The sequence below is a fragment of the Delphinapterus leucas genome, chromosome 19 (genome assembly GCF_059928025.1).
Source record: "Delphinapterus leucas isolate spDelLeu-1000000601 "Yukka" chromosome 19, BTC_Dleu_Yukka2, whole genome shotgun sequence".
In the NCBI taxonomy this organism is placed as follows: Eukaryota; Metazoa; Chordata; class Mammalia; order Artiodactyla; family Monodontidae; genus Delphinapterus; species Delphinapterus leucas.
In genome coordinates this window covers 47893500-47921498 of record NC_143147.1, presented here as the reverse complement: position 1 = coordinate 47921498, position 27999 = coordinate 47893500, and the positions used below count along the sequence as shown (strand labels likewise).

Sequence of the window (27999 nt, the reverse complement as noted above, 5' to 3'; positions counted from 1 at the left end):
AGAAGTTACTGCTCTGTATATCTGCAATGAGGTTATAATTTGCTTCACTATTTTGCTAGTTTGGTTGGCGAGCTGGATCCATACACTACCAAGAAACACTAGCAGACAGGTTTGGGGAGGCTGAGTTCCTTTTGAGAAAATAATTACACAGAAACAAAGCTTTTGTGACCCCTTTTAAATAGAGCATCTCACCGAAATGTCATCCAGCCTCTTTGGCAGATTAGTGAGTTTATTACTAAATCTCTGTCTAATAAACGTGCAGTTGACTCTGGAGGAGCTGCTTGTTATAATACTGGCAGTGGGAAATGGAGGGAATGTCACAGTTAAAGACACAAATTTTCCCCATAATATATTCGAATGGAAACCTCTGAATCCAATACTACATGGGCATATCTAATAAATTTACAATATTTCAGTCTCAACAGCCTTCACTGGTTAGTTTTAAAGATTTATGTGGTAAAAAATTACTCAGTGATGAATATGGTTTATTCTGTGCAGTATTGGAGGTATAAGGAATTAAACTACCGTCTTTAACAGTGAATTTATTATTACCTCTGTCAAAAGACGAAGCCTTTAACAGCATTTGTTATAAATTCACCGCAAAATAAATGGCTGGAATTTTTTTACACTGGAGTTTGTAAAGCATTGGGTGATTGTGAGCATTAACCTAACCCTGCCATGGCTTATATGGTTCTAGGTAAACATTTCTGTCTGGGTCTCACAGCTAATTATCTGATCTGGGACTTTCCACCTGACTGAAAGGGGTGTGTGTGTGTGTGTGTGTGTGTGTGTGTGTACAAAGTGAAGGGTCTTGTCCAGGACAACAGTTCAGGACTGAGGAGATTAAAGTGCAAAATGCCAATTTTACTTTTTTTTTTTTTAAAATGGGTTTTATAATAAATGGCCAGGGTTTAGAGAATAAGGTTGATATGTAGCCAGGTCTCTTGTTTGCAGGTTTATATGCACGCATATGCACACACACATACACGCATATGCACACACACATACACGCATAAGCACACATACACACATGCACACTCACAAACACCCTCTCCCTTTTGTCCTCTCTTGGAATGGGTGTCCCCTCATTTATAAAAATTACCTGGAAGGAATGAGGCTGCCAGGGTTTGTTCTAGATGATTGGTTCCTGTCTGGGGGAAAGGAATGGCCTCTACTGAATTTGACCGGTGTATGACCGTTGCCTTCCAGCTGACCCCAAATCCCATTCCCATTCTCCTAACTCTACAGCCTCCCATAGGGGTTATTAATGAGAGAAAACACCATCATCATCATCTTCGTCATCACAGCACAGTGTTGACCTGCTTGTTAACATGAAATGGGGTTATGGGGACAGCTTCTGCTTCTCTTTTCGTATCATCATAAATAAGAAAAGATATTTTCTGATGGTACCCTCCCTCACCGTCCCCTTTGGTTAGGTCAGAGGTGAATGATAGCTCTTTGGCAGGCATTGATCAGTTTCATCACTATGTTTGTGCAGTCTATGCCCCAGGCCTGTATTCTCTCCACTTCCTACCCCCGAATTACCTCCCAAATTACCCTGCCCATCCCCCAGTCAGCCAAACGGAGGGTAAGGGTGCCTGAGGAAGTCCTAAATGGACACTAGATGTCACCAAACACCTCCTTTCCCTCAGAGCCCTGAAATTTAAAAAAAAAACAACTTCATTTAAAGCAATTGAAGGAATTAACTTATCTGTTTTTATGAGGTGTTGTCAAATTCAACTAAGCACACTTAAAAGAGGAAGTACTGCTGCATTCAGATAATTTTTACAACATACAAATCTCTTCTGGAGGGGTTGGGGTCAAGGGAGGGGAAAGGTCTACATTCTTTAAGTAGTCCTTTGAGGGAGTAGGTGAAGAACACTGGGCTTTAAAAGTCCCACTGTAACAGACATGGTGTTATGTTAACATAGTCCAGGTGTGCCAGGGACAGGCCTGCTGCATTCAGATAACTAGGAGCTGGGTTTGGAGCCAGGACCTGGCCTGAATTTAAGTAGCTCCAATCCAGTGCTGGAAGCTAACTGTCACCCAGGATGATGAAATCGGTCCATCCTCATCCACATAAGACCCATGGCCATCTGACAGCATTATATGTTCAATGTTAAACTTGACCTTGCCTTTAAGGCTCCCTGTTTCCATACCAACTGTACCAGAAGACAACCAAAGCATGGTGTGTTTGGGCGGTGAGAATATCTCCCCACCCTGGCTAAGCCACCATGTAAATATAACCCTTCTGTGGTGCCCAGCTTGTTGCTCCAAGGCTGCCTTCCATGGAAATAAGTAGCCGGAAAAACCCTGGAGGAGCCCAGGGCCAACTCATGAGTCACACAACATAAGCTCAAGAGATGTAGCCTATCAACTCTGTTTACCTTAAATGGTAAACAGGGACCATTTAAGGGTCATTCAGGGACCTCTTCTTCTTTCTAGACAATTGAGAAAGAGTTTCTTTCTCTCTCTCTTTAATTTGCCCTTATCTGCTGGACAGCTCATGTTACCACTATAAATTACTTCTGGAAGAGGAGGCCTAATTTTTAAATGGGCGTTTATTTAGGTTATCTCGAAGAGTAGAACAAGTACCTTTATTATTTAGAAAAAGGTTCCCCAACGAGAGGCCTTTAAGCCAGGAAGACAGAGTCACTTCTCTGAAACATAGAAACTGTGGCTCGTCTTATCCAAATAGAGACTTCTCACCTCCCTTTCTCCTACTTACAATAAATGCTCATGGCAGTGCTGGTCCACGGAGGGGCCGTATGCTCCTCAGGTAAAAGGAACTAAGCCAGGGCGCAGTGTTACTGCACCGAGGGTGATTCAGCACCTACCCTGTCATGCCTGGTGCCCAGGCTGAACGGATTTTTGGAGTACACCTGTTGTTGAACCCCTGCCAAGTACTGATGGCCACTAACCCCCAAATCACTTTTCCCCTCTGTTGATGTTTGGAATGTCAGACAGGACTGAGCAGCAGCCGGCGTGTATTTCAAACACAGCAGATGGATTTTTATATTAGCTCCTATTTCATGTTCAGGCAGAGCGACCGCCACACTAAAACCGCAGCCTCTGTGCTGCCGAGTTTGCTTCTGCGAGATTAATTTTGTGAAATTAATTGGGACAAGATTGAAAAGGAAATTAAAATGTAGCTGAGTGAATAGGCCTTTCAAACACCTTTTTCCTGCTCTATTCAAACTTGAATTCTGCGGTGGTCTCAGGCATGGTGGGAAGTAATTTACGGGAGCCATCGGTTACGTATGAGGAGACCTGCACAAGCACCACAATCTGGAGCCACTGAAGAGCGTTAAACACCCCGCCGTGGCCTGAGCTGCGTCCCTGCACCGGGTGGAAGCGAAGTTCGGTCCCTGCACCAAAATGCTGTTCAGAAATATCTGGGCCCAAAAGGCACACGGGAACTTCCACTGGATGCACAGATCTGCTCCATTTTTAAAATTTCCTTTTCATATATTTGCAGCCCAAATTGGAACTCAGTGCAATAAGTGGGCATGCAACTTCGTGGGGCTTAGTAACGGATGGATGTGTTGGGGAGGTGGGCGGGGTCCTGCAGACTGCCACTGCTTACTGTTTCAGAGCTGCGATACATGGCTCTGGCCTCTCCTCAAAGAAGTTTGAACAGGGGCTTCCCTGGTGGCGCTAGTGGTTGGGAGTCCGCCTGCAGGTGCAGGGGATGCGGGTTCGTGCCCCGGTCTGGGAAGATCCCACATGCCGCTGGGAAGATCCCACATGCCGCGGGGAAGATCCCACATGCCGCGGAGCGGCTGGGCCCGTGAGCCACGGCCGCTGGGCCTGCGCGTCTGGAGCCTGTGTTCCGCAGCGGGAGAGGCCGCAACAGTGAGAGGCCTGCGTAAAGAAGTTTGAACAATTGATCAATTTTGCCACTGACAAACTCTCTCAGACCAGGAAAGGCACAGTGTATTTCCATGTAAGGCCTCTTCACTGGATGGCCTTCTATTTCCAAGAGAGGACCTGTTGAGCTTTCGAATATCTCTGTGAAGAGTTCTTGGCAGGACAGGCTACCTTTTTTTTTCCTCTCAATTCACTAATAATTTATTGAACTCCTGGTGTGTACCCAATATTGACCCCAAAAGTTTATTGTTAGTGGAAAAGAGGGGAATATCATAATAATTATCATCCTAGATGCCAGGCGCTTCCTTACACAAATTCTCTAATGAAAGTATCACAACACCCTATAAACAGAAATTATCCCATTTCTACAGATGAGGAAACTGAGGATTAGCAAGATTAAGTGACTTTGTTCAGGGTCACATAAGTAACCCACCTGTTGACGATTTGCTTCCCTAAGAATAGGACAGGTGATGGGCATTTGGTTATCAATGGGGGTGCAGCTTTCTTACCCAGCCAATCATCTTCTCTGGAAAAAAAATTTTTAAAGGGTAAATAGCTCTCTTTCTGGGATCATTCTTGTCCAAAGGCCCTAGACCCTAACAGACTCTCTTGGCCCTAGGATTCTAGGATTGAGGGTTGGGTCATACTTGGGCAACTATTAAGAAACAGTAGGTGTGGTGTGTGTGTTTATATATGTGTGTGTGTGTGTGTATATATATATATGTATATATATATATATAAAATGAATATTATTAATCTATAAAAAAGAATGAAATAATGCCATTTGCAGCAACATGGATGGACCTAGAGATTATCATACTAAGTGTAGTAAGTCAGAGAAAGACAAATATCATATGATATCACTTATATGTGGAATCTGAAAAAAATGATACAAACGAACTTACTATTTATAAAATAGAAATAGACTCATAGACACAGAAAACAATCTTATGGTTACCAAAAGGTAAAGGGGGAGGGAAGGATAAATTAGGGATTAGCAGATATATACTACTCTATATAAAATAGATAAACAACAAAGTCCCACTGTATAGCACAAGGAACTAAATTCAATACCTTGTAATAAACTATAATGGAAAAGAATCTGAAAAAGAATATATATATATATACATATACATATATATGTAAAACTGAATCACTTTGCTATACACCAGAAACTAACACAACATTGTAAATCAACTATACTTCAATTTAAAAAAAAACAAATAAATACCAAAAAAAATAAGAGAGAAAGAAACAGCAGGGAACAGCAGGAACCCAAGAATAAAGTTATTACCCCCCAATTCCCACCCCACTCCCCCATCCAGGGGCCACTTCTGTTCTCTACCTGCCACCCCTGCCCCTCAGAATATTTCTCTTACCATACAAAGAGAGAGGGAAAAGCCAAATGTATTTATGAGGGCCCAAAACAAAAGAACTTAGAATTTTTTTGCTTGTTTAATCTGAATAAATAATTAAAGCTAAGACACATTTTTGTGTGGAATTTCTTTAGCAGATTTGCAAAGTCAGCCTCACCATGTTAATTTAGACCAGGAATGTTTGAGGTGGAAGGAACCTTAAAGATCTAACACAACTCCCTCATTTTACAGGTAAGGAAACTGCTCCAGGTAAGCTGAGCTGCACTCAGTTGCATCTTGTCTTGTGTTTCTCAGGGAAATAGACTTCTCTAGGTTCCTAAGAAGTGGGCTTTTCTTGCCTGACAAAAGTTCTACTGGCCAGAGAGAAAAATAAAATGGGGATTTCTAGATACCATTTTTCTGGACTAACCTCAACTTGGGTCAGTTCTGTCCCTGCAGGTGTGAGAGGCAGGCTGCAGAGTGTAACTGACTCCAATAAAGGAAGCCAGCTGGGGCTAAATATGGAATAATATGGAATAAATTTAGGATCCATATGAGAGAAAATTCCTGAGATTAGGAGTTACTGAACATCTGAATAGACATACAGCTGATAATGGCAGTGGAATCTCCTTTTCTATCTGTCTGAATTGGTTCATTTGTGCTTTTTAGAGGGAAGGGAATGGATCAGGTGGCCTTTTAAGGTTCCTTCCTGTCCAAGGACTCTTATTGAGTTAAGTAATATAATAAAGGTAAATCCAATCTGAAATGCTCCCCAAGCCAACGTTAACTGGAATGAAGTTTTATGAGGGAAACTTCAGTTAAGCTTCTAGCTTCTCATTTCTTCCCTTGCCATGCAGAGATGAGCAATGTGGAGAAGGGTGGCAACTGGTGTAGCTTTTGGGGTAAGAAATGTGCTACTACCAAGGTAAGGGATGACTACGAACTCAGGACCTTCCAGGAAATGGAGAAAGATGCCCAATAGAACCAAGGCAGCAAACTATTCCCTGTGAATTAAACTCTCATATATTGGCTTTTAGTAATGGAGGACGGGAAGGGGGGTTGGTTAAAAAAACCCAAAACAAGTTGGGGAAGGTCCCCATGTTCTTTGTAATCTCAATATTACAACAGCCCTGGTAACCGCAGACAGCTCTATACTGCAAGGGCAAGTCACCCCACAGCCCCTTCTAAATGGAGGAAAGGGACCCCCAGTGAGAAGTCATTAACAAAGGCAAAAGACATGCAAAACAAACAAAATAATCATGACCGAGAGAGAAGGCCAGCAGACAGTCTGGCTCTGTTCTCCCCTCCTCCTGCTGCAGGCACCTCAGACAATGTAAACAGTTAATTTGTTCACCTGCACGCTCTGGGCAAACAGAGGCCTGGTCACACCTGAGTGGATAACTCGATTACCCCAGCGTGGTAATGTACACAAATTCTATTACTCGGCAAGTCTTGCTTTCGGGCATTTAAAATACCAATCAGGCCAATGTCCACTCCCTTCTTTGCTTCCAATTTATTCTTGGTGTATTGGAGCTTCACCGGAATGGCACTAAGGTGGTGCTGAATTAGGAGTCTGGAAGAAATCACTAGAAGATTCTGATCTCACCCAGCAGGGATTGCGGGCCTCCTGCTCTCTGGAAAAAGGTTGGGTCTGAATTTGGTCGTAGTTCAAAGGGGACTCGTTGGAACTGCTGAAAGGTACCTTCTGTCAGCCCTGGTCTGTTACTTAAGGAGCTTGTGGTATATTTCAAACTGAGACAAACACCTGGCCAAGGTAATGACATTTACAGAACAAAGATAAATTGCAAAGGATGGGTTAATAACACAATGGGTTTTCAATTTTCCTTTATGGAGTTCACATACTAATCAATTAAAGAGCAAATTGTGCCTCTTTCAAAAATGTGTTTGTTGATATTGATTGCCTCTAGAGGGAGAACTTTTTAACAAGTTTTTTAGGGACAGAGTGGATTTCCTTAGCCCACCTATACAGAATATGTGCAGTCTTTCTTTACAAGGTTGGTGTTACTGATCCCTCAAACAGTAGCCCATGAGTTTTGAAGCTTCTTCACATTGGTGATGGATCTGCAATAATATATCCTTATTTTTGCCCATTTTTTTGTATCCAGCAATACCATTTGTGAGATGGTTAGCTGTGGCTAGAGGCTACCTCTGTGACTGAGGAAGAGAATGAAGTTAGCTGGCCCTTGTGAGTTGGATTCACTATCTTGGCCTTGTCAGCACTTGCTCAAACCAACTGAGCTAACTAGCTCTGACTCCTCCCCCCATATATAACTATGTTACAGTGTTGTTTATCTATAGATGAAACAGGAAGGCGGCTGACCCAGCTAGAATATTTTCAAGAGTATTTTACGGTAATAAATTATGTATGTGGTGATGACCTTTTAAGCACCACGAGACCCTTTAAAAAGATCAAATTTTGATTGGCATAGTTTTAGTATTATGTCTACTTTATTCTATTTTTAAATTTGAAAATTGGTTCCTGAATCTGAATTTTCAATTAAAATTTTCCCTGGCAATTATAAAACAATGGAAGTTTACATGTGAGGGAACCATGTAATACACACAAGAGAAGAATATGACATGGGATAATTCTGGTTATGGTGACTACATCATCAAGAGTGAGAAAATCGACTTTTGATCCGGGCCCCACACTCTAATCCTTACCTTGCTCAGAATGCGGATGAGGTCACCTCGTTGGAAGGACAGTTCGTCTGGCTGGTCACCATGGCAATCCCATAGGCCCTGATAATAATTGGCACAGTCCACTGATCAAAGAGAGGAGAAATCAAAGTTAAAAGGACCCTGTCTTTTTCTATGGAGCCCACATTTTTGCTGCAAATGGAAACCAAGGTTCTGATATCACCCCTAGGAAACCTAAGATTCAGGGGGTTTGGGATGAGATACAGCCAGACACTCAGCATGAGCAAAGGACTGTGGGAGAAGGAGATCATTAACTAACATTAAATATTTACAGTTCACCCTTAGTCAGATGCTATTCAGTAATATGATAAATATATTTGTTTATTAATAAAAGAAAATCAGGCAGGTAATTTTTCACTTGGTTTATAAGTAAGCAGCACAAAGAAATTTTCTGCCAGACTTTCTTCATCCAGGGCATCTAAGCTATCCAGTGCTTCTTTTTATTATGCATTGAAAGAATGAGATAAGTCTCCTACTTCTGCTTGTTTACGAGAGAGGCTGAGTCAGCCAGCACAGATCTGCATTGCAGTCTCACAGGTTGGCCTCCTCTGTTACACAGGAACTTCATCCTGGGCACTTCCCACCCAGGTACTTACTATATGAGGTAATTACCAATAAATGTGGAAACGAATAGCCCAGTCTTTAAGTGGAACCAAGGGGGTGTCTCATCCATTACAACTAAATTCTGGGTGGGCTGGCCCTTTTCCAGCATCTCATTTGTAGACGCTGAACATGTCTGCCAAGATTTATCTGCAAGCCCCCAGGGGAACAGAAACCAAAGTGATCTGCATTAAAAATGAAAGCAACTGAAGACGACAAACCAAGCTTTAGAAGCAGCTGAAGAGATTTACTGGGCTTCTCAGCAAGACTAGATGGCAGTGATGCCACAGGACAGTCATCGATTCTTAACAATGAAGAATTCGTATTGATCTTCTTCTACCCGGAAAGGTTAAACACTAGAGTACAAAGTGGGAGAGGATCTGGGGATTTGAATGGCAGGAGAGCTAACGCCCACTGGACCAGGGATAATGTGGCAGTGCTCCCCATTCCTTAGGACACTATGTATGAGAGTGATATGCAAAGCACCTACAAAAGATGACATTCCTACTGGTGGGAGTTAGGAGTCCTGGGTTCTAATTAAAATTCAAATGATCTGGGGGGACCTTATTCTACAGTTTCCACCTTTCCCTTCATTTGTCTTGACCCTCCCATGAGGAGTGATTATGCTAGTTGCTGAGGATGGGAATAGACAGAGGGCAAGTGGGCAGTGGGGGGACAGAGGCCCTGGCTATATTTGCTTTTGTTCTCTTTGTTCCTAACTTATGAGCAATTCAAAGAAAAAAGGCACAGAGGAACAAAATCCCTATATGTCTCTGGAAAAGAACTTTAGTAGGAATCTTAAAGTGCACAAAAACAGAGGGGGACAGAGCTGTTCAGTTAAGATTCAGATATTGCAAACAAAAGTAAAAATGTTAACCATATAGAAACTCAAGCATGTTTTCTTTACACAGAAAATGTTTGTATATGCAGTAGACAACAGAGGGTAGCAAACAAGACAACTACACTGGAAACATTCTGGCACAGAGTTAAGAATATGTTTGGAAAAAAACATTCATTAGGAAAAAATGCTAACTATTGAAAAGACAAGGCATGTTTTTGGGGGGGCGGATATCAGTGCATGAAATAATAGAGAAATATCAGTTCCTGAAAAATGAAGTAGTTTTCCCAGAGGATATAATGCTTTTTCAGTTGTAATGGAGTTGATTATTCACCCCAAGATTTTGCCTAAGTTTAGGAATGAAAAGTATACTGACATCAATATTCTTCATGGATTTTTATGTGATAAAGAAAATAATTTTATAAAAATAGATTTTTTAAAAACATAACTTGATGTTTCCAAATTGTAAGACTGACAAAGTTCTCTTGGCTTTTTCTGGCCTAGCAGATGGTCACTGTGGCGTACTGCTCCCCATGTGCCTGGGTGTGGGACAGCTCCTGAGATTATGAGTGCCTTTTGGGTATATATGTAAAAAGTGATTTGATATTGGGTATCTAAGACACCTGGGGAGAACACCTGGAAAAAAAGCTATTCTAAAAGCACAACAGATCATAGGGAATGCAAGAAGCTAGCAGAAAAACAAAAGCCTTCCAAGAAAAACTAAAGATAGAAGATGCCTTCAATTTTTCATAAGCTAAAGGCCTAAAGAAGATAGAGCTCAGGAATCCAGGAGATAGTTTAGCCTAGCCCAAGAACTGGAATTGTCAGAATCATAACAAGGCTGCTTTGGAAAATAAGCAGAATGAAGGGCTAAAAATGGGGAAAAGGTTGGACTTGCTATCTAAACAGAGGTATTCTGGTATTAAAGAAATCAGGGAGAGGAACGTCTTAACTGAACAAGATTGGATTCTGTATTGCAGACTCCCAGTTTAACACATGTGATTGGCTTTAGGTATATGTGTGCATACAACTTCACTACATTCATTCTTTAGCCTTCAACAGACATGTACACAGAACCTACTGTGCCATGGACTATGCTAGATGCTGGGAATCCTGCATCAGCCACGCACACGGTCCCTGCCCTTAGGGCTGCCATCCAGCAGTGGAGGCACCATGAAACAGTCACACAACTCTTTATTTATTTATGATTGCGATATGTCTGCAAAGGAGAAGTTGAGGGTCTTGTGTATAATAGGGAATCTAACCTAGTCTGAGGGGTCAGAGAAGATTTCCCTGAAGCTTTAGTTGTAAAACAAAAGCCTGATCAAACCTTGAAGAGGTGAAGAGGTAAGGCCAAGGAGGGCTTTATTCCTGAAGCTTGGCCCCAGGAAGAGCTTGAAGGCTGGGAGGTCTGCTGGGCCAGTCCAGCTTCTCCCTAAACTTGCCCAGCATGTCCTATGAACAGAGGAAGCATGAGGAGACTTTGATGTCTTTAGATCAGTAAGGAACTGGGAGCCTGAGAGGAAGGATTGCCTCTATGGGCTGGATTGAGGTTCCTTTAGGTTTACACTCCTCTGGCAGCAGTCTGAGATCAGAAATAGCGCAGCATTCTGACCATTTAATTAATTCAAAACATCCTCATTCTCATTTTGAGGACATTATTCCATCTAATTACTTTTTTCCAGTCTGTCCATTTGGAATGAAAAACAAAAGAATAAAGCTTAATGCCAGCATTTCTCAACGTCTCTCCAAAAAACGTAACTCTGCACTAAATAAAGACGGGTAATTCGAAAGAAAAGCACTAATATATTCAGCATAAAACAGAGGACCCAGAGCAATAATGACACCACTAATAACTAAGACAGTTATAACAATTAACAACAATTACAATGATAGAGAAGCTAATGGGTATGGTCACAGCATTTAAGTTGCCAGCAGAGCTGAGGAGGACTCTTTTTAGAGAAAGAAAAAGGGGGGAAGCGTCTTATTTTCTTTATCCCATGTAAGAGAAGCTATGCTCCCAGCAGGTAAAATGTCATAGGAAGACTAGCAGCAGACCAAGTTAAAAAATATATTGTTTTTCTCTCTTTTCTAGGTATTTATTGCAAAGCATCTGTCATTCCACACCAAGTCTTTATAACCAGTGACAGTCCTTTCTCCTGTAACTGAGGCCAAGTTGGTGCTACTATTGACAGAGTCAATATTTGAAAATGAGTCTCCATGACGGGGAGAGTTCTAAGGTGAAAGGAGCAGACACCATTCTGCCTTTCCTCCTCCTTAGGGACAACAGAGCCTGACTACGTTCTTTCCAGAGTTCATATGTCACCTTGGGCTTCTGTTTGGGGGTTATTGGGTAGCTCCAGAATTCAAGCTGTGACCAAGGAAAAGAGGCAAAAGGCAAGTAAAAAAAAAAGGCAAGTCAGCATGTTGTTTACATTTTCTTGATAAGCAAAAGGACTGTGCCAATGTGGCCCTGGGTATAACTACTTAACAGATTATAGAAAAGAGAGACAAAAGGAGAAGACAGATAAAGCCCGTTCTTGTTAGAGCATGAGAAATGGACAAAGAAGGCCAAGGCAATGGCCCATTGGAAGGGACTTGAAATGTTCTCTAGGCCAGGCCAGAAAGGCCACCATGTTCAGTCCATTAAAGCAGACTCAGCCTGATACCTTATTAACCATTTCAGAAAGAAAGGCATAAAAAATTTTGCCAAGCTCCACTGACTTTGACGCCAGAACAGGAAGAGCAACTGAACAATACTATTTGCTTGTTTTCATAGCCCTTTAGTCTTTGAGTTTTGAAATTACTATGGTCCTTAATGTTATAAGTATGATCTTGAAGTGGGGAACACTCACAGATCCTAATTTTCATCTCCTGTGTTCCTTTTATTGGGCCAAAGTTATAGCTGGGTGACGATCCACTCACATGTGTCTTGGGAAACGGGTTTCAAAAAGTAAGAGCTGCAAATACCTCTGTGGCTTCCCTCTGTTTCTTTTGTGTAATAGTTCACTCCATTGGCTGCCACTAAAGTGGAAAAAGTGCCTCAGAAACGGGATGCTCATCAGCAACCATTTTTCTGCCCTGCAGAAATGAGTGAACATGGGCTGCCCCCTTGGCTGAGTTTGCCTACAACTTCAGAGCAAAAGCAACCTGTTTCAAGATCCTTCTTGGTCAGAGGTTTGACGTATCTAAGGATGATTTGTGCCTCCAGCTCTGCTTTTTCTTTTTCATGGCATACCCAAGCAAACGGCCAGTCGTTTTCATACAGACAGCACAGAATGAGTTTTATTTTTGGTTACCTGGACATGCCTTTTCATGATAGGGAAGGGAGATAAGCTGTCATCACCAAAGACACTTAGTGTTAGACTGTTAGGCTGATGGGTTGGAATTTAGTGAAAATCTGAGGTGTTGAAGAGTCACTCATTAGAATAACCCTGTTACTAACAGTCAAGCTGTAAACCGAGCTCTTTATAGATTGAATAATCAATACTACAAGGCCGTGATAGATTTTCTAGGTAACAGAACAAAATAAAAGAAATTACATCGTACAGGGTCATTAACACCCAATCAGGATAAACTGAATTCCTTTTTCGCCTCTTCTGATAAGCTCTTAGTTGGGCTTTAAAAATGTAAGCAGTTCCATCAGGGAAAAGCACAGCATTCCAGGAAAAGGATCCCTGGAATAGTGAAGAAAAGTATGTGGATTTTAAAGGTGACCCTGCTAGCCATGGTACCTTTTAGGAGAAAATATTTTTCCCTCTCAAAGGGCATGTGACACCTGACTTGCCCAAGTGAACCAAACCTGTGTGGCTTGCCTATTACAGAAGAATTCACGTTGTCCTGGAGCTCCCTGCCTTTTATATGCCTACCCATCCCTCGAACCTCTGTATTTTATTGTTTTAAAGCTAAGTGATGACATTTGGATGTTACATATTTGTTGCAGTTTCTATAGCTCCTTTGTAGAAAAGGCACCATGTAAATTCAATAAATAAATAAGTAAACACAGGTAATATAAATTCCTGCCTCAGATTCTGCAGAGAGAGGGAAAAGTCCTCCTCTGTTTTTTTAATCACTAAGTCACCAATCATTATAACTGGTGGGAGGTATAAACCATAGAAACATATTTAGAGCTCACTACACTTTAACAACACCGATTTTGGAGGCAAGAAGCATGAGGAACAAAGGGTTTTTTTTTTTTTTTAAGTGTACTTGAATTATAGCTGCTGAAACAGTTAAGAAATAAATCTCTCTTCACTCTTCAGATTGAACCTTAGAAAGAGGGGTGGAAGGAAGAAAAGAGATGAGGGAGATGTCTGAAACTGAATTTTAGGCTTTTGCCAGAAGACTGCTGCTTCCCAAGGGAGTTTAAAGTTGGCCATAGGAAGCTTCTAGTTACTCCACCCAAGCTGTCCACATGAAGTGCTTCTTTCCTGCACTAGCAAGGGAAGTTGGTTGAGAAGAGACATATGTGGGACATGGCTCGGTCAGGAAACAGATTTTTTGTTGGAATTCTGTACGGCAAGTAGAACGGTAAAAACTAAGATTCAGAATGGACTTAATCACATGTGTTAACTGTCACGAGGTCCTTACTTGAAACTACACTAACATTCCTGTTATATTTGCCTCAGTTCTCTCTCTGGCTTTGGCACATGAATTCTGATGCTGCCTCTTTGCTGTCTTTTCTCTCCTCATGAGAAGCTGGGTGTTTATGAAGTTGGGTCCTTCACTAAACCTGTTACACATTCTCTTCCCATGGAGAATGAACCAAGGAAAGGGGCTTTGCTGAATGGATTAGGAAGAGAAGAAAAGGCACGAGGAAAGGAAGAGAGTGGAGAATGGGAAAAGGGGAGGTTGGAGAAACAGAGGGGGAGCAGGACAGGAAGAGGGAAAGAACCCCTAGGCTTAAAACTGCCATAGAATTTCTAAGAAAAAGTCAGCCAGTATCTAAATCAGGCACTTTCAGGCTCTGCTGATGGAATGAATGTCCTTGAGGTGGCCTTTGCAACACATATTCCTTTACAGACAATGACAGACTAGGTCCTTGGTCCATTTAAGGAGGCTTTAGAGGGGCATCTGACCTTAGAAAGGATGGGCTCACTAACAGACTGAAACATGGTTAACAGTCTGGGATGAATAAGAAATAATTTTGTATTCAACAAAGCTGTTACATATTCATTTCCAAATGTGCCTGGAATCAAACCAGGCCATCAGAAGTCAACATAACCAAGCAATTCTATCCTTCACCCCACGTTCACTTTTCAGATCTGACACATCTCCATTCCCCTCTGAACTTGCAATCTCCGGGCCTCTCAGATAGGGACTTTTCTATTCTTTCCATTCTCAATCCTCTGATCTCTTAGAGATGAGACAATTCTATTTTCACTGTACTGATTTAAGAAATACTGATAGGAAAAAAATAAATATCTGGTTTGGCTTCCCACCTCTCTAGGATAAATCTTAGCAGTTCTGGGAACATTAATTAAAGTGAATGGGTGGCTGCTTTTAAAGTTAAGATATTTCCTTGTCCAGTCATCTTATTCAGGACTGTTGAGGTCGACACACCAGTTACCCTCTTAATTAGCGAGCCTGGTAATGTTTGTAGTCAGAGAAAGGTGCTTTCTCCAGTGGGAAGCCCGAATGTCCTATCCAGCACCTGTACGTTTTTGAAGGTCTCATACCTCCTTTTTGTTGAGTACCACTCTCATCCTCTTCTAGATCATGCTCTTCATCTGCGGGGATAAACATGATCAGCATTAGCCATTAGCGGTCAGTAGTCTGTTATTTGTACTGACAGATTTTCTTTCTCTGAGCTCATCACACTCTCTTCTTTAAGGCAATAATTACCATTTAAAAAAAAATCATCTCTTACCTTCAACTGGCCTTCTCTTATTTCCATCTCTGTTCATTCATTCACAAACATTTTTAAGTGCTTACTGTATGCAAGACACTGCACTAGGAACTGGAGATGCAGTGATGGACAAGACTGGCCGGGTCCCCGCCCTATGGAGCTTCCGATCCACTGGATTATTTAGGTGCCTATTACTAGGATCCTAATCCTTTTCCTCAAACCCTATTTCTCCTCCCATTCTAGCATTCTCTTCAAAATGTATTATCTCCACGTAAGCATCCAGAATTTGTGTGTGAAGCTAAGCACGTGTTTAAACCCTCTGTGATTAATTAGTCCTTAATGTATCAAGCTTTGCTCAGCTGTCACAGAAGCTGGTCATGTATACAATTTTATGTTCTTAGTACTTGGGGCTTGTAGTTATCTTTTCACTCTTGTTTGTTATTCAGCCTGCTTCATTCATGAGAGTGGAAGCTCCTGAGGGCAGTTGGAATGAATGGCGGGTACACAATGAATCCTAAGTCAATGCTATTTTCTAACTCCATCCAAGTGTTTATATGGTCAAAGTCACAACATAATTGGCCTAAGTTTCTTACGCTCATTAACCTGTTTCATCCCAGACTTCGTACTATCTGATAACATGGGAATTGGGTCCTTATCAAGAAAGCATGAGTACCAGAATCATATTAAGCTATTTTATATGTGGGGTAAAATGCACAGAAATATACTTGCTGTTCTCCTTTTCATCATTACACCCTCCACACACACACACACACACACACACACACACACACACACACACACGGAATGAATGGGGCATAAAAAGGAACATTTTGAGAGCTGAATACTCAGTTTCTTCCAGCCACATGTACTTTCCTTTCTCTCTGTGGATCTTAGGGCACTTACCTGTCTTGCTTGCCCATAGTTATGCCATTAAATGGAACTTTTGAGGCGATGGCATGGGGCAGCCCTCCTCCCCCCTTAAATATAAGGTTTATAGGGCAACATGAGTTCTGGTATGTCAGACTAGGGGAAGTAAACTCTAAGCTCATAACTAAGAAGAAATGGCATAAAAATATATTAAAACACTACAGAGCATTAAAAAATTGCGATTTCACATACAAAATGATATAGCTCCCCTGAAAAAATTAAAATTAATATTGTTGTTGGGATTGATACTTTGGGAAATAAGTCATATTACCAAGATTTAAAAATATGTGGGACTTCCCTAGTGGCACAGTGGTTAAGAATCCACCTGCCAATGCAGGGGACATGGGTTCAAACCCTGGTTTGGGAAGATCCCACATGCCGCTGGAGCAACTAAGCCCGTGCACCACAACTACTGAGCCTGCGCTCTAGAGCCCATGAGCCACAACTACTGAGCCTTCGTGCCCTAGAGCCCGTGCTCCACAACAAAGAGAACCCACTGCAATGAGAAGCCTGCGCACCGCAAGGAAGAGTAGCCCCCACTCGCCACAACTAGAGAAAGGCCACACGCAACAACAAAGACCCAACACAGCCAAAAAAAAAAAAAAAGTGATATGTGATATCTATCTCTCTCTATATATAGATATAGGTAAATATATATCTGCCCTATAAGATTCTGTGGGAAAAGGACTCAACTCTACTTATCTCCACGTACGACCTTGCAGCAGACAATTTCCTACTTACCACCTGTAGTGCTCCTAATGGAGGAGTGAAATCAAATATGGGAAATAGATCACGCTGAAATAAATCATGTTAAACATCATTCTTTGCACATTGTCTTATTACTTGCCCACTTCCTTCCTTCCTCTGCTATGATGCTTTTCCTTTTTGATGTGGGACCAATTTCACAGGATCGAAAACATTCAAAGAAGAGCTGGTACGTCCTCAGTTTTAGAGATACCCAATAATTTGGACAGAGAACAGCTCTTTTGCTGATATCAAACATCTTAATCACAAAGACCAGTAATTTGCTGTGCTTAGGCACTTTTGCAGAGAGGGTTTATTCTGCCTTTGCTGTCTGTGCGCAGATGTCTCTTCCTCCCAATTCTAATCAATGTAAATTGGGTCAGATCTCCGCTGTGAATTACAAATTGGATCCGAAGTTGGAGGGTCACCGTGCCTGCTACTCCACCTCCTTCCCACCACCATTAGATGGGAAGCTACACCAAAGATCTTTTCTAAATAAATCAGACTTTATTGTAAAACTTGGCCACTGACGAGACATAACCTCATTAGCATTGATTTTAAAATAAATTATTGAAAGTGGCTTGCCTGCTTTTGCATTTGTAAAATAGGAGAATGTAAATGTATTTGCAATGATAAAAATGAAAACTAAAACTTGATTCCTTTATCCTTTCAGGCAACAGCACTTAATCCAGTCATGATACAAAAATGGGAAAAATAAAACTCTGCTTTATTTATGCAGTTCAATTCCAGAACAGATACTCTGATTTCCATTGCGCCTGTGGAGTCACCTAGAAAGAAAGCAGACTGTTGGCTGTAGATCTTACATATCGTTTGCCACCATTACTAAGTGCTATGGTGATGGATGTGAACCGGGAAGCTCCAGTCCCTACATCTGTTCTATCTAACATTGTCCTTCCCGGGTGGCTGAAAGTGGGCTCCAGTCAAGAAGCCTAGCTGCTGAAGTGAGAGGCTGGGTGCTGTGCCTCTGCGGCCTTTGAAAGAGCGAGTATGGGGACCATCACCTGGTGAGGACAGTACCCTCTACAACTGCATGTGAAAGGCACACCTCTCAGCACCTTCCCAGCTTCAGAGGGCACCATACACACAGAGGCATACAATTTACCTTGGATCCTTCAGTGAAATCAAACTGGTATTTTTCAAACTCCAAAGTCAAGAAAACTGATTACATGGCAACAGAAAAAAAGGCTCTTTGCTCACAAAAGGGGGTTAAACAGCCAAATTTCTCTTTTTTTCATCTGTAAGGTGAGGCTTTATTTTTTTTTAACTAATGAATTAACTATTTATTTATTTATTTATTTTTGGCTGTGTTGGATCTTCATTGCTGCACGTGGGTTTTCTCTAGTTGCAGCGAGTGGGGGCTACTCTTCATTGTGGTGCACGGGCTTCTCATTGCGGTGGCTTCTCATTGCGGAGCACGGGCTCTAGGTGCGCGGGCTTCAGTAGTTGTGGCATGCAGGCTCAGTAGTTGTGGCTTGCGGGCTCTAGAGCGCAGTCTCAGTAGTTGTGGCGCACGGGCTTAGTTGCTCCACGGCATGTGGGATCTTCCCAGACCAGGGCTTGAACCCGTGTCCCCTGCATTGGCAGGTGGATTCTTTTATTTATTTATTTATTTATTTATGGCTGTGTTGGGTCTTCGTTACTAAGCACGGGCTTTCTCTAGTTGCAGCGAGTGGCTGCATTGGCGGGCGGATTTTCAACCACTGCGCCACCAGGGAAGCCCCTGGTAGATGGATTCTTAATCACTGTGCCACCAGGGAAGTCCTGAGGCTTTAATTTTAAAAAGATTATTTTGAAAAAAAAATTTTTTATAGGTTAAAGAGCTTGCTGAACTTCTCTATAAGAATATTATTAGGCATTTTAGCATGACATCTGCTAAAATACATCTTCATTTAAGAAGGAAGTAAAATTTATGTGCTAGCTCAACTTTACACAGTAATAGATTATAATGGTCCTTGCTCCTAACAGGGCATATGAGACCCCAACCTTACATAGGCTTTAAACAAATTAACCTCTAAAGATTACTGACCATTTATTACATAAAATGCTCTACTTGATTCCCAAATATCTCATCTCAATTGGGAAAACAGTTGAGGAAGATTCTGTTAACTGTGTGAACATGTAAGAGAACCATGGGGTATCACAAATTAGCATCACTATCCAGAGAGTTGATTTCAATCAACACTCTTGGCACAATGTCAGGGACATTAATGAGAGGCTGAGAGGAATAGGACACTGACTCCACCTCGGGGGCCCAGAGAGGAGCCAGCTTCCCATGACACCTGGCTCCTTTCTGAAGTGCTGCTCTTACATCAGCTGAACTGGGAATAAAATTCAAAAAATGACTAGATAAGAAAGAGGGAAGTCACTTCTCCCAAATAAAGCAAAGTAACAGAAGCTTAAAAAATGCCAAGTGTATCAGTGTGCAACCAGATGTCAAGGTGCTCTGGTGACAGATGCAGCAGAAATACATGTGCAAAGGGAACATGCGAAAAAATGGAAATAGAAACCACTCCACAGCACACATAGATATAAATCCATGGATGCTACAGCACCTCTTCAGACAACATGGCAAATATGAGCACGATGCTAATAACCCATTTAATTCTCTGTTGCATAGCTGGTCATCTCAACTGTTACCTCAAAATATTTGCATCCTATCTCCATAGTATGGTCTTGATATACTAGATATTAAACTCAATTTGTGGTAACTGCAACACTTGCAATGCACTGAATTTAATTTCACAAATAATAATTGAGCACCTACTAATTGGAGGAGAAAGACCTGAATACAAATCCCTGTGGTAAAGGCTGAAACAGAGCTCAATTCCAGCTGAGTCTCTGGGAGGCTGTCACTGAGGAGACACAGTTGAGCAGAATGTGTTGGGTTTCATAGACTGAGGGTGAGGATTCTAGGTAGAAGAAAATACATGATTCCAGTTTTGGTGCTGACCAAAAGCACGGTGTGCCTAGGGCCTAGGGTGCATGGGAGTGAGAGGAAGAAAAGGCCAAGAAGCTCAGAAGGGGCCTGATGATGGCGTTGACTCTTCTTTGATGTTCCCCTCATGGAGTGTTGCTTTCCTATGAAGTTGGAAATTGTTTTTTCATAAACTTTGTATTTTTGGTGTCTGCTTTATTTCTTTCCTTAGACCTCTTACTATCACCATTCCCCTTTCCTGTGGGTCTGGACAGCTGTATGGGGGGAAAAATAATTCCAAAGAATGCTTGTTTCCAACCGACTCAAATTATAAAAAAACCCAGTTATATGCTTTATTATAAAGCAGTCTGGTTTCTGGGTCTATAATAACCCTCCAGGGCAGTGCGGGCAGCATCAGAATGTGCATAGAAATACCCAGGGAGGACTCTTTGTCTCTCTTTCTGTTTCCTCTCCTGAAATCTCTCTAGAGAACACAGCCAGATTCTGCTGCCACCGCAGCTGCTGCGAGGCCCCAGTTACAGCTCTTCAGTGGTCTCAGGTGCCTTGCTGGATTCCAGGCTTGAGGCCCCAGACAAAGAGAAACCTGATAAAAAGCTGTACTTTTATGGAATTTTGAATCATGAAACTGGGCCTATGCTAGGCTGTAAAATGATTTTGGGGAGGGGTGAGAGAGGGTTCAGAAAAGCCTCCCATTTTCCACATATTCCTTTAGTATTTCTTTGTTGATAGTTCCCTACAGTTGAATCTACTGCAAAAGAGATCTTAAACATCAAGGGTCCCCGTATTCTTAACGTGGATGTTCAGAAATCCCAGCGGATACCAACCCTGAAACCATATTATCTGGGACTAACACTGTGGTCTTGGCTGAAAACCTCCAGTGCTCTGGTTTTCCCTCACGGGAAAGAGCGTGCTAGCCACGTAGCAAATGCAAATTTCCCATGATTAATGTGATGTTGTACATTTAATTTGATGACCCATACATTATTTTGATTAGGAAAAAACATTTTTGTATTGACTTGGTATGTGTTACAGGCATTTTTCTTTCAGCTAGGAAGCCCACTGAAATTATATTCTGGAAGGGAGGAGATCTCACTTACACCGCCTTCCACATAGAGACAATGAGGCTTGTATAGGCCCCATGCCAAAGAGGAAGGAGAAGCAAAATCATTTACAAAGCACATTTACCTGTTATCATGAGACACATGTTAGAGGCCCAAGTCATTTGACTATTGATGGCTATGCAATGTTAGCACAATCCAACCTTACTGTCGACTGTTCCTCCACCCAGCACCTGTCCTTGCAGTAAAAATGGGGCCTGAGCAGAAGGCGTGATCCTCTTTCCATCTGCTCAGGATTTTCAGTTTCACCTGCTTCACACATATTGCTGAAAATGTCCAACTGGACTGTCTCAGGTCTCGTTGGTGAAGGCGGGGAATGAGCCCATTCCCAGTTCTTCAAGGAGGTAACACTTCCTATTTAAATACCACCAAATGGAGAATAGCCAGCATTTATTGAATGCTCGCTGTAAGCCAGGGCTCTAAGTGCTCTACATACATCAGTTCCAGGCTTCTCAGGCATCCCTTTATGATAGCTACTATTGTTATCCCCATTTTACAGGTGGGAAAATCACACCTGAGAGAGGGGGCAGATAACTTGCTCGAGGTCTCACAGCTAGCAGGTGGGAGAGCAGGTCCATCCTGACCTAGAGCCAGCACTTTTACCTGCAACACCATGCTGTGTCTCACATGCCACTGCTCGGTGGGTGGTCTTGTGAGATGGTGGCAGAGGGGAGACAGTGTCAGGCTCCCTCACATTCCCTCTCAATTCCTCCAGGATGGGTAGTGTGGCACATGCAAAACTAACAGCAATGTCAGCAGCAACAAGCTGAGTGGCATGGACAGGAAGCTAGCTGATGGAGACTTGTGTCTGAAATATTCATATTATAATTAAATGCCAATTTATCCCAACGTCAATGCTGTCTCTAAAAACTGTGATGGATAGAAGATTTTGGGAAAGAACCTGTTGGCTGGGTACAGCCCTGTCCACTGGAAACTTAATAAGCAAGTTGGCTGCTGTTGCCCTAACCTGCGGAAAGAGACCCTGGTTTTCCTATGATGTGGCCTTCCTCACCTCTGAGGGACAGTTGTGAGCAGAGGGTAAGTGGCTTTCCTAGAGAAAGCCGAGCAGTCTCCATGCCCTTGGAGACCACTCCAGTATCCAGACTGGTGTGAACTTTGGCACCGTGGGCAGTGCTGCAATGGTCAAGGGTAGGATTTTATGAGGTGCGGGAAGGATGGTTGTTAAGAAGCCAATCATACATTCATTGACCCCCCCTGGGGTAAGGTGATGGTCTCAATCCCATCATATTTTCTGAGGCCTCTTTCCCTTTACTCTCCTTCACTCTGTGTGTCTGAGCATCAGCTCCCTCTTGCCTGCTCCTTTGAGGAGTAAACATGGTGCATGAAACAGCCCTTATTTGCTCCCCAGAGGTCTGGGTGGTTCTGTAAGGTTCTCCCAGAGCACTCTTCCACAGCTGTGACCCCAAGTGGAGTGTCACCTGGATATCTCCCCCAGCCTGGGACAGTAGTGAGTGGAATGTGAGCTCACCAGGAATCTCTGGCCGAGTTGGGGAATACATCTCCTTTTAGAGAGTGTTGTGAATTAGATCCATTTCTGCACCCTGCTGTTGCAATGGAGCAGACTGTGAAAGGGAAGATTCTCAGAGGAGCTGTGTTTTAATGTAGCAATTTGATTCAATTTTCCAGTCTATAAAATTACCCATCACTGCTCGTTGCTTTCTAACAGACACCTTCACTCTTAATTTAACAATCCTATCGAATTCTGCCAGGGAAATTGGAAAAATTTATCACCTGTGAAATTTTATTTTCCTTTGGTTGTATCTGTTTTTGTAAAACTTCATTAACGACGATGACTTGCTGAGGAAATTATCATTTTTTTTTTTAACTTCAGACACAAGAAATGGCTCGACCTCAACCAAGATATCATTTGCATAATAAAACACAACAGAAAGGCTGGGGAAGTTGGGACTAGCGGAGGCTGGAAGTGCTGGGAGAAGAAGCAGGCTCTCCTTGTCGGCTGGCTGGGTGGGTGAAGTCCCAGGAAGCAATGACGTGGCTTCTCCCCAAGGGAGAGATGAATGTGGCGTTGACAGGGTTGGACCCTCTTCTTAGGAAGCCTTGAAATGCCAGTTGCTTACTGACAATGCTTTTTAGCAAACAGCCCTGTCTTCAGGGGCCTGAATGTTCTGTTCACCTTAGCTCCTACGTTCATCTGGGACTGAGGTTTAAATTGCTATAAATTTAGGCTTAACTTGAATTTCTCAGCAGAGCACTGAACTCCTGGCAAATTTCCACAGGAGTGATCTTCTGAATGGTCTTGAAGATTCAGCGTTCCCATGGTCTAACTAGCTCACAGTTAAAAGGCTCAGGATTCGTTTTTTGCACAGTCTGACCCCCACTGTGCTCTGCACTGTTCAACAGCTGCTGTTACCCACACAGGAAGTGGCTGTGCGGGCGCAGTGATGACTACACAGTTTTTGAGATGCCGGTTATCACGCCTTTGTGAAAAAAGAAATACGTACAGTAGACCTGCTGTAATGGTGGGCAGAGGACACACGTTAGGCTTATTAGCAAGAGACGCAATTTGATTCGTGGTATATCTAAACTAGGCAACGGTGAGCTGTGCTCTATCAGGGCTTTACTGTGTTACTGAAAAGACTTGTCAGCGTTTATCTATATTTCTTCAGTCTATATCCTTCATCATTTGAGGTGACTTTCCATTATCCTCACAATTACACAGAAAATAAGTTCAAACTAGAGAATTCTGATGAAACTCGCAGTAAACCAATGAGAACCAACATGAGTATTCTTGACTCTTTAACCTGTTGACATTTGTAATAAATTACTTCACATGCAGAGATGAAAGACACTCCCTGATCAATCCATCTTGCCCCCAGAGCAGGGGAGAGCTTCTGTGCTGGGAATCACAGAAGCTCCACGGAAGCTTCCCTACCGTGTCTCCTTCAGAGGTTTGGCTTCCTCTGGAGTTGTCAAAGTTATATTCTTCAACCAGGTCAAGAGTGTCTAAACTAGAGGAAGATAATTAGAAGATGAAATTTCTCACCTGGTAAGATTTCATAAATATCTTCTTCTTTCTCCTCCATGGGCTCTTTGAGCCCCACACTCCCATGCAAGATCATGGGTCTGCTTTGGGAACCAGAATTTGGAGAGTCAAAACCATCGATATCATCATATGTCTCTTCCTCTTTCTCCCCTTCTTCCTCCTCCTCTTCACATGGAATGGTTAAGGAGCTCAGGTCTGCTGGGGCAGAGATGAGAGTGAATCAAGATAGGGAGAAAAAGAAAAGAATAAGGCAGGGAAGGAAAGAGGGAGAAGGAGGAGGAGCGATGAGAATAAAACACGTCAAAAGAAAATGAAACACTAGGTTAAGTGCTGTTATTTCTAGTGCGGGCCTTGGTGGCAGGAAATCTACAGAAAAGGCCAGACTAGCACTGCGTCAGGTTTAAACCATCAACATAAATCCTTCCTTGCGGTAAAACTTGATCAGGATGAAGCAGCCCTGAAAAGTATGGGTGTGTGAATGAGCACACGAGGTGAAGGGAAGAAAATAGGCCAGAAGAGGAAATGCCAGCGTGCCTCGCGCTGCTTGTCAAGTGGAAAACTGGAAGGATGAGTGATGCCCTGGGTTCTCTGGATGCACACAGAGCCTGGGAACTATGGTGGCTGCTGTAGGATACCTGAGCTATCACACGCTCATCTCCCCCATGATCTCACTGCAGAATTTCAGAGACGTTTGCTTGTAAAGAGAAGAGTGGGCAAAAGTGGAAGAGGAAGAGAAAGTGGGATGTGGGAAAATATAACAGTAATACAACACCAAATGGAACGGCTGAGCGATGTGGTTGCCATGCCCTTTTGCAACTGTACAGTCTGGCTGACCTTAAAGTGGGTCACCGCATAGAGGATGTTGAGCCATTACAGCACTGGGGGGCACAGGGCGGGAGAGGGAGATTGGTTTTTTATTTTAATGGGGGACTGGGAAGGTTCATTCTCTGACGTGTCGTACAGAGTGCTCTCTGAAACCCTGCTGAGGGACCTCTGCAGGTTGGGCGAGAACAGGCAGGGTGCTCTGGGGAAGGAAAGGATAGAGAGGCATCCGATGTTCATTTCAAACCATAATAAAACTGTTCCGCTTGATTAGGCTTTTAATAAAGATTTTGCAACTATTTTCATCTGAATTCTGGTGCCACCTCATATGAGGAAGGGATCAAAGACACATTTGTGGCTTAAACCATATGTTATTATTTTGTTTTAAAATAAAATGGAATGAATAATTTCTTCAATGTGGGATTCTGAAACTACCATAGGGTACAGCTCAATAAAGCTGCTTGGAGTTTTATTGAAGTTTACACACTTAGGGGTATATTACACGCATAAATCCAATGCACCTAGATGAGAGTGTACCCTGTAGTCTCGCCATCAATGTTCATGTTTGCCTAGTTCTAGTCTATTATACGTGATGCTCTTGGTAGATGCAATAGTTTGTTCTTGTGATAGCAAAGGCATAAACTGAGTAAAACAGGCAATCATAATTAAAGCTCTGGTGCTTCCTTCTTTTTATCCACAATAAAATCTTATAGCAGAATAAAAAACGGAGATGAAAAGGCTTGGTGTTTTCAGGTTGATGTACTTCTCCCTAGGTCGTGGGGCCATTTACAAAGTTGGTGTTTCTGCCTTTCTGCAGAGGCAGGGTCCTGCCATGATGTATGTATACCATCATGAGGGTTATCTGATGCCAGGTGACAGGCTCGAGGTTGGCTACTTCTACCTGTCAGGCCACTCCCAGACAAGGCTTCCTGGGCCACTATCACTGCTGTGCCTACAGGCTGGCCAGCAGAGGGTACTCTAAGAGCAGCCATTTAACATCTTCAGGCAGGACTCTTCCCATCCAAAGTAAGGACCATTTGACTGTGGCTTGGGAAACAGCAATTCGTTTTTAATGTCCAATGTCATTGAAGGCCACCTAGATGAGTATGGATTTCTACCTGACTAAAACTAGAAGATTTTGGACCCTAAACCACATCTAGATGACTTTGGTATCATGAATTTCCTTTGCAGAATGTAAGGGGTTAGGAGACACTGAATTGAGCTGAGCTGATTTTCAGCATCTCTTTTCTGGTGGTTACAAATATTACAGATTTGCCTGTAGTTAGGTGGATGAGCTAGAATGATATCAGAGGTCCTTTCCAGGTTGATGGTTTCTTTTCCTTCTGATTCACCCATGTTACTATTTGTTGTTACCATATGAGGGATATGATAGGGAGAATGGGCAGATAAAAATATATTGAAGCCTGTGGATTATATTTATGCAATATAATGTCAACTGCAAATGCATTCAAGTACTACTTCTGTAATAATAATACTTACCCTTTAACAAGAAACTTATTTGATCCACCCAGTCTCTGGCCTCAGCTGGATTAGAAGCTGTAAACTAGAGAAAAATTAGTGAATTAATTTATCACTTTCACTAAAATTTCCGTGAAACCTTTAGGGAGGTTCAAGGGGAGGAACCTTGTGAGCGGACTTGCAGAGTCAAGTTGAAAGCTTAGGATTCTCTGCCTGCTTAATATTTAGCAAAAAGATCAAAATCCCACTCAAAGTGATTTTTTTCCTTCAGCCATTTTGCATACCCAACGTTGACAGCTGGATTTGAATCCAGATTCATGTTCATGTGCATTCATTCATTTGATTGCCCATTCATTCATCAGGCATTTATTGCGAACAGTTTACAGGAAAAAAAAGGCAAACCCAAATTCCTGACTTCAGATCAATGCATCAGTTTTGGAGACAACATACACCCTTAACATGGGAACACGACAAAGTAAGTGAATTTGATAACAGCTGGATGTTGAGAGAAGACACGGAGCACTTATCGTTGCCTATGGTAAGCCAGGGAGGCGTGCTGAAGGAATACTGTTTTGGTTGGATTTTTAAAAAGAGTTGGTGGAAACTGGTGGAGGGAACTGGACGTTTCAGGTAGGGAGAACCAGCTGCCAAAGATTAGAAATGAGACCATGATGTATAGGGAAGGTAGGCAGATCAGCTTAACTGGAGAATAGTAACAGATGAAGCTGGAGGATCAGAGAAGAGCTGATGAAAGGGCTCTGAGTATTAGGAATTCAGACTTAAAATGTAGGCAATAGGGAGCCACTGTAAATTCTCGCAAAAGGAGTGGGAGGTTCTTTCAATAGTTGTGAGTAGGAGAGACTGAAATAGGGAGAAATTAGAGACAGAAGAACAACTAGAAGGCTACTTAACTAGTCCTCTGCGTGAAGTGATAGGAACTTAACTATTGTGATGGCTGTAGGAGTAAATCAGAGGGGACAGATCCAAAGGATATTATAGAGGAAGAATGCATAGACCATGGTAATGACTTGGAATCAATGGGCCAAAGAAAAGAAGAAGTAAACAAACTCTACATCCTGATTCACAAAACAGGCCAGTCAAGCATCAAGCTTTAGTAATTTTTTATTTTGAATGAATCAACTTGAAATGCCTGTTCCTGAAAAACATTTTTATTATCTGGCCATTAGGGTAAGATAAAGACATGTACTATATAAGAAACCTAGTTTCCTTGTAAACTGATATAGCCACTGTGGAGAACAATATGGAGATTCCTTAAAAAACTAAAACTAGAACTACCATGTGACCCAGCAATCCCACTACTGGGCATATACCCTGAGAAAACCATAATTCAAAAACAGACATGTACCACGATGTTCACGGCAGCACTATTTACAATAGCCAGGACATGGAAGCAACCTAAGTGTCCATCGACAGATGAATGGATAAAGAAGATGTGGCACATATATCCAATGGAATATTACTCAGCCATAAAGAGAAACGAAATTGAGTTATTTGTAGTGAGGTGGATGGACCTAGAGTCTGTCATACAGAGTGAAGTAAGTCAGAAAAAGAAAAACAAATACCATATGCTAACACATATATATGGAATCTAAAAAAAAAAAAAAAAAAAAGGTTCTGAAGAACCTAGGGACAGGAGAGGAATAAAGACGCAGACATAGAGAATGGACTTGAGGAC

General features: G+C 42.2%; 1 protein-coding gene across 1 annotated transcript in view; it reads right to left on the bottom strand.

The window, feature by feature from the left end:
- The window catches only part of SKAP1 (src kinase associated phosphoprotein 1), a 275906-nt gene that overhangs the window by 14231 nt on the left and 233676 nt on the right, over positions 1-27999 (bottom strand). The window contains exons 8-11 of the mRNA XM_030762053.2: positions 26325-26388; positions 24003-24197; positions 15063-15113; positions 7911-8011 (exon numbers count right to left, since the gene is read on the bottom strand). Coding sequence (XP_030617913.1) covers positions 7911-8011; positions 15063-15113; positions 24003-24197; positions 26325-26388 — 411 coding nt within the window. The remainder of the gene's footprint in view (positions 1-7910; positions 8012-15062; positions 15114-24002; positions 24198-26324; positions 26389-27999) is intronic.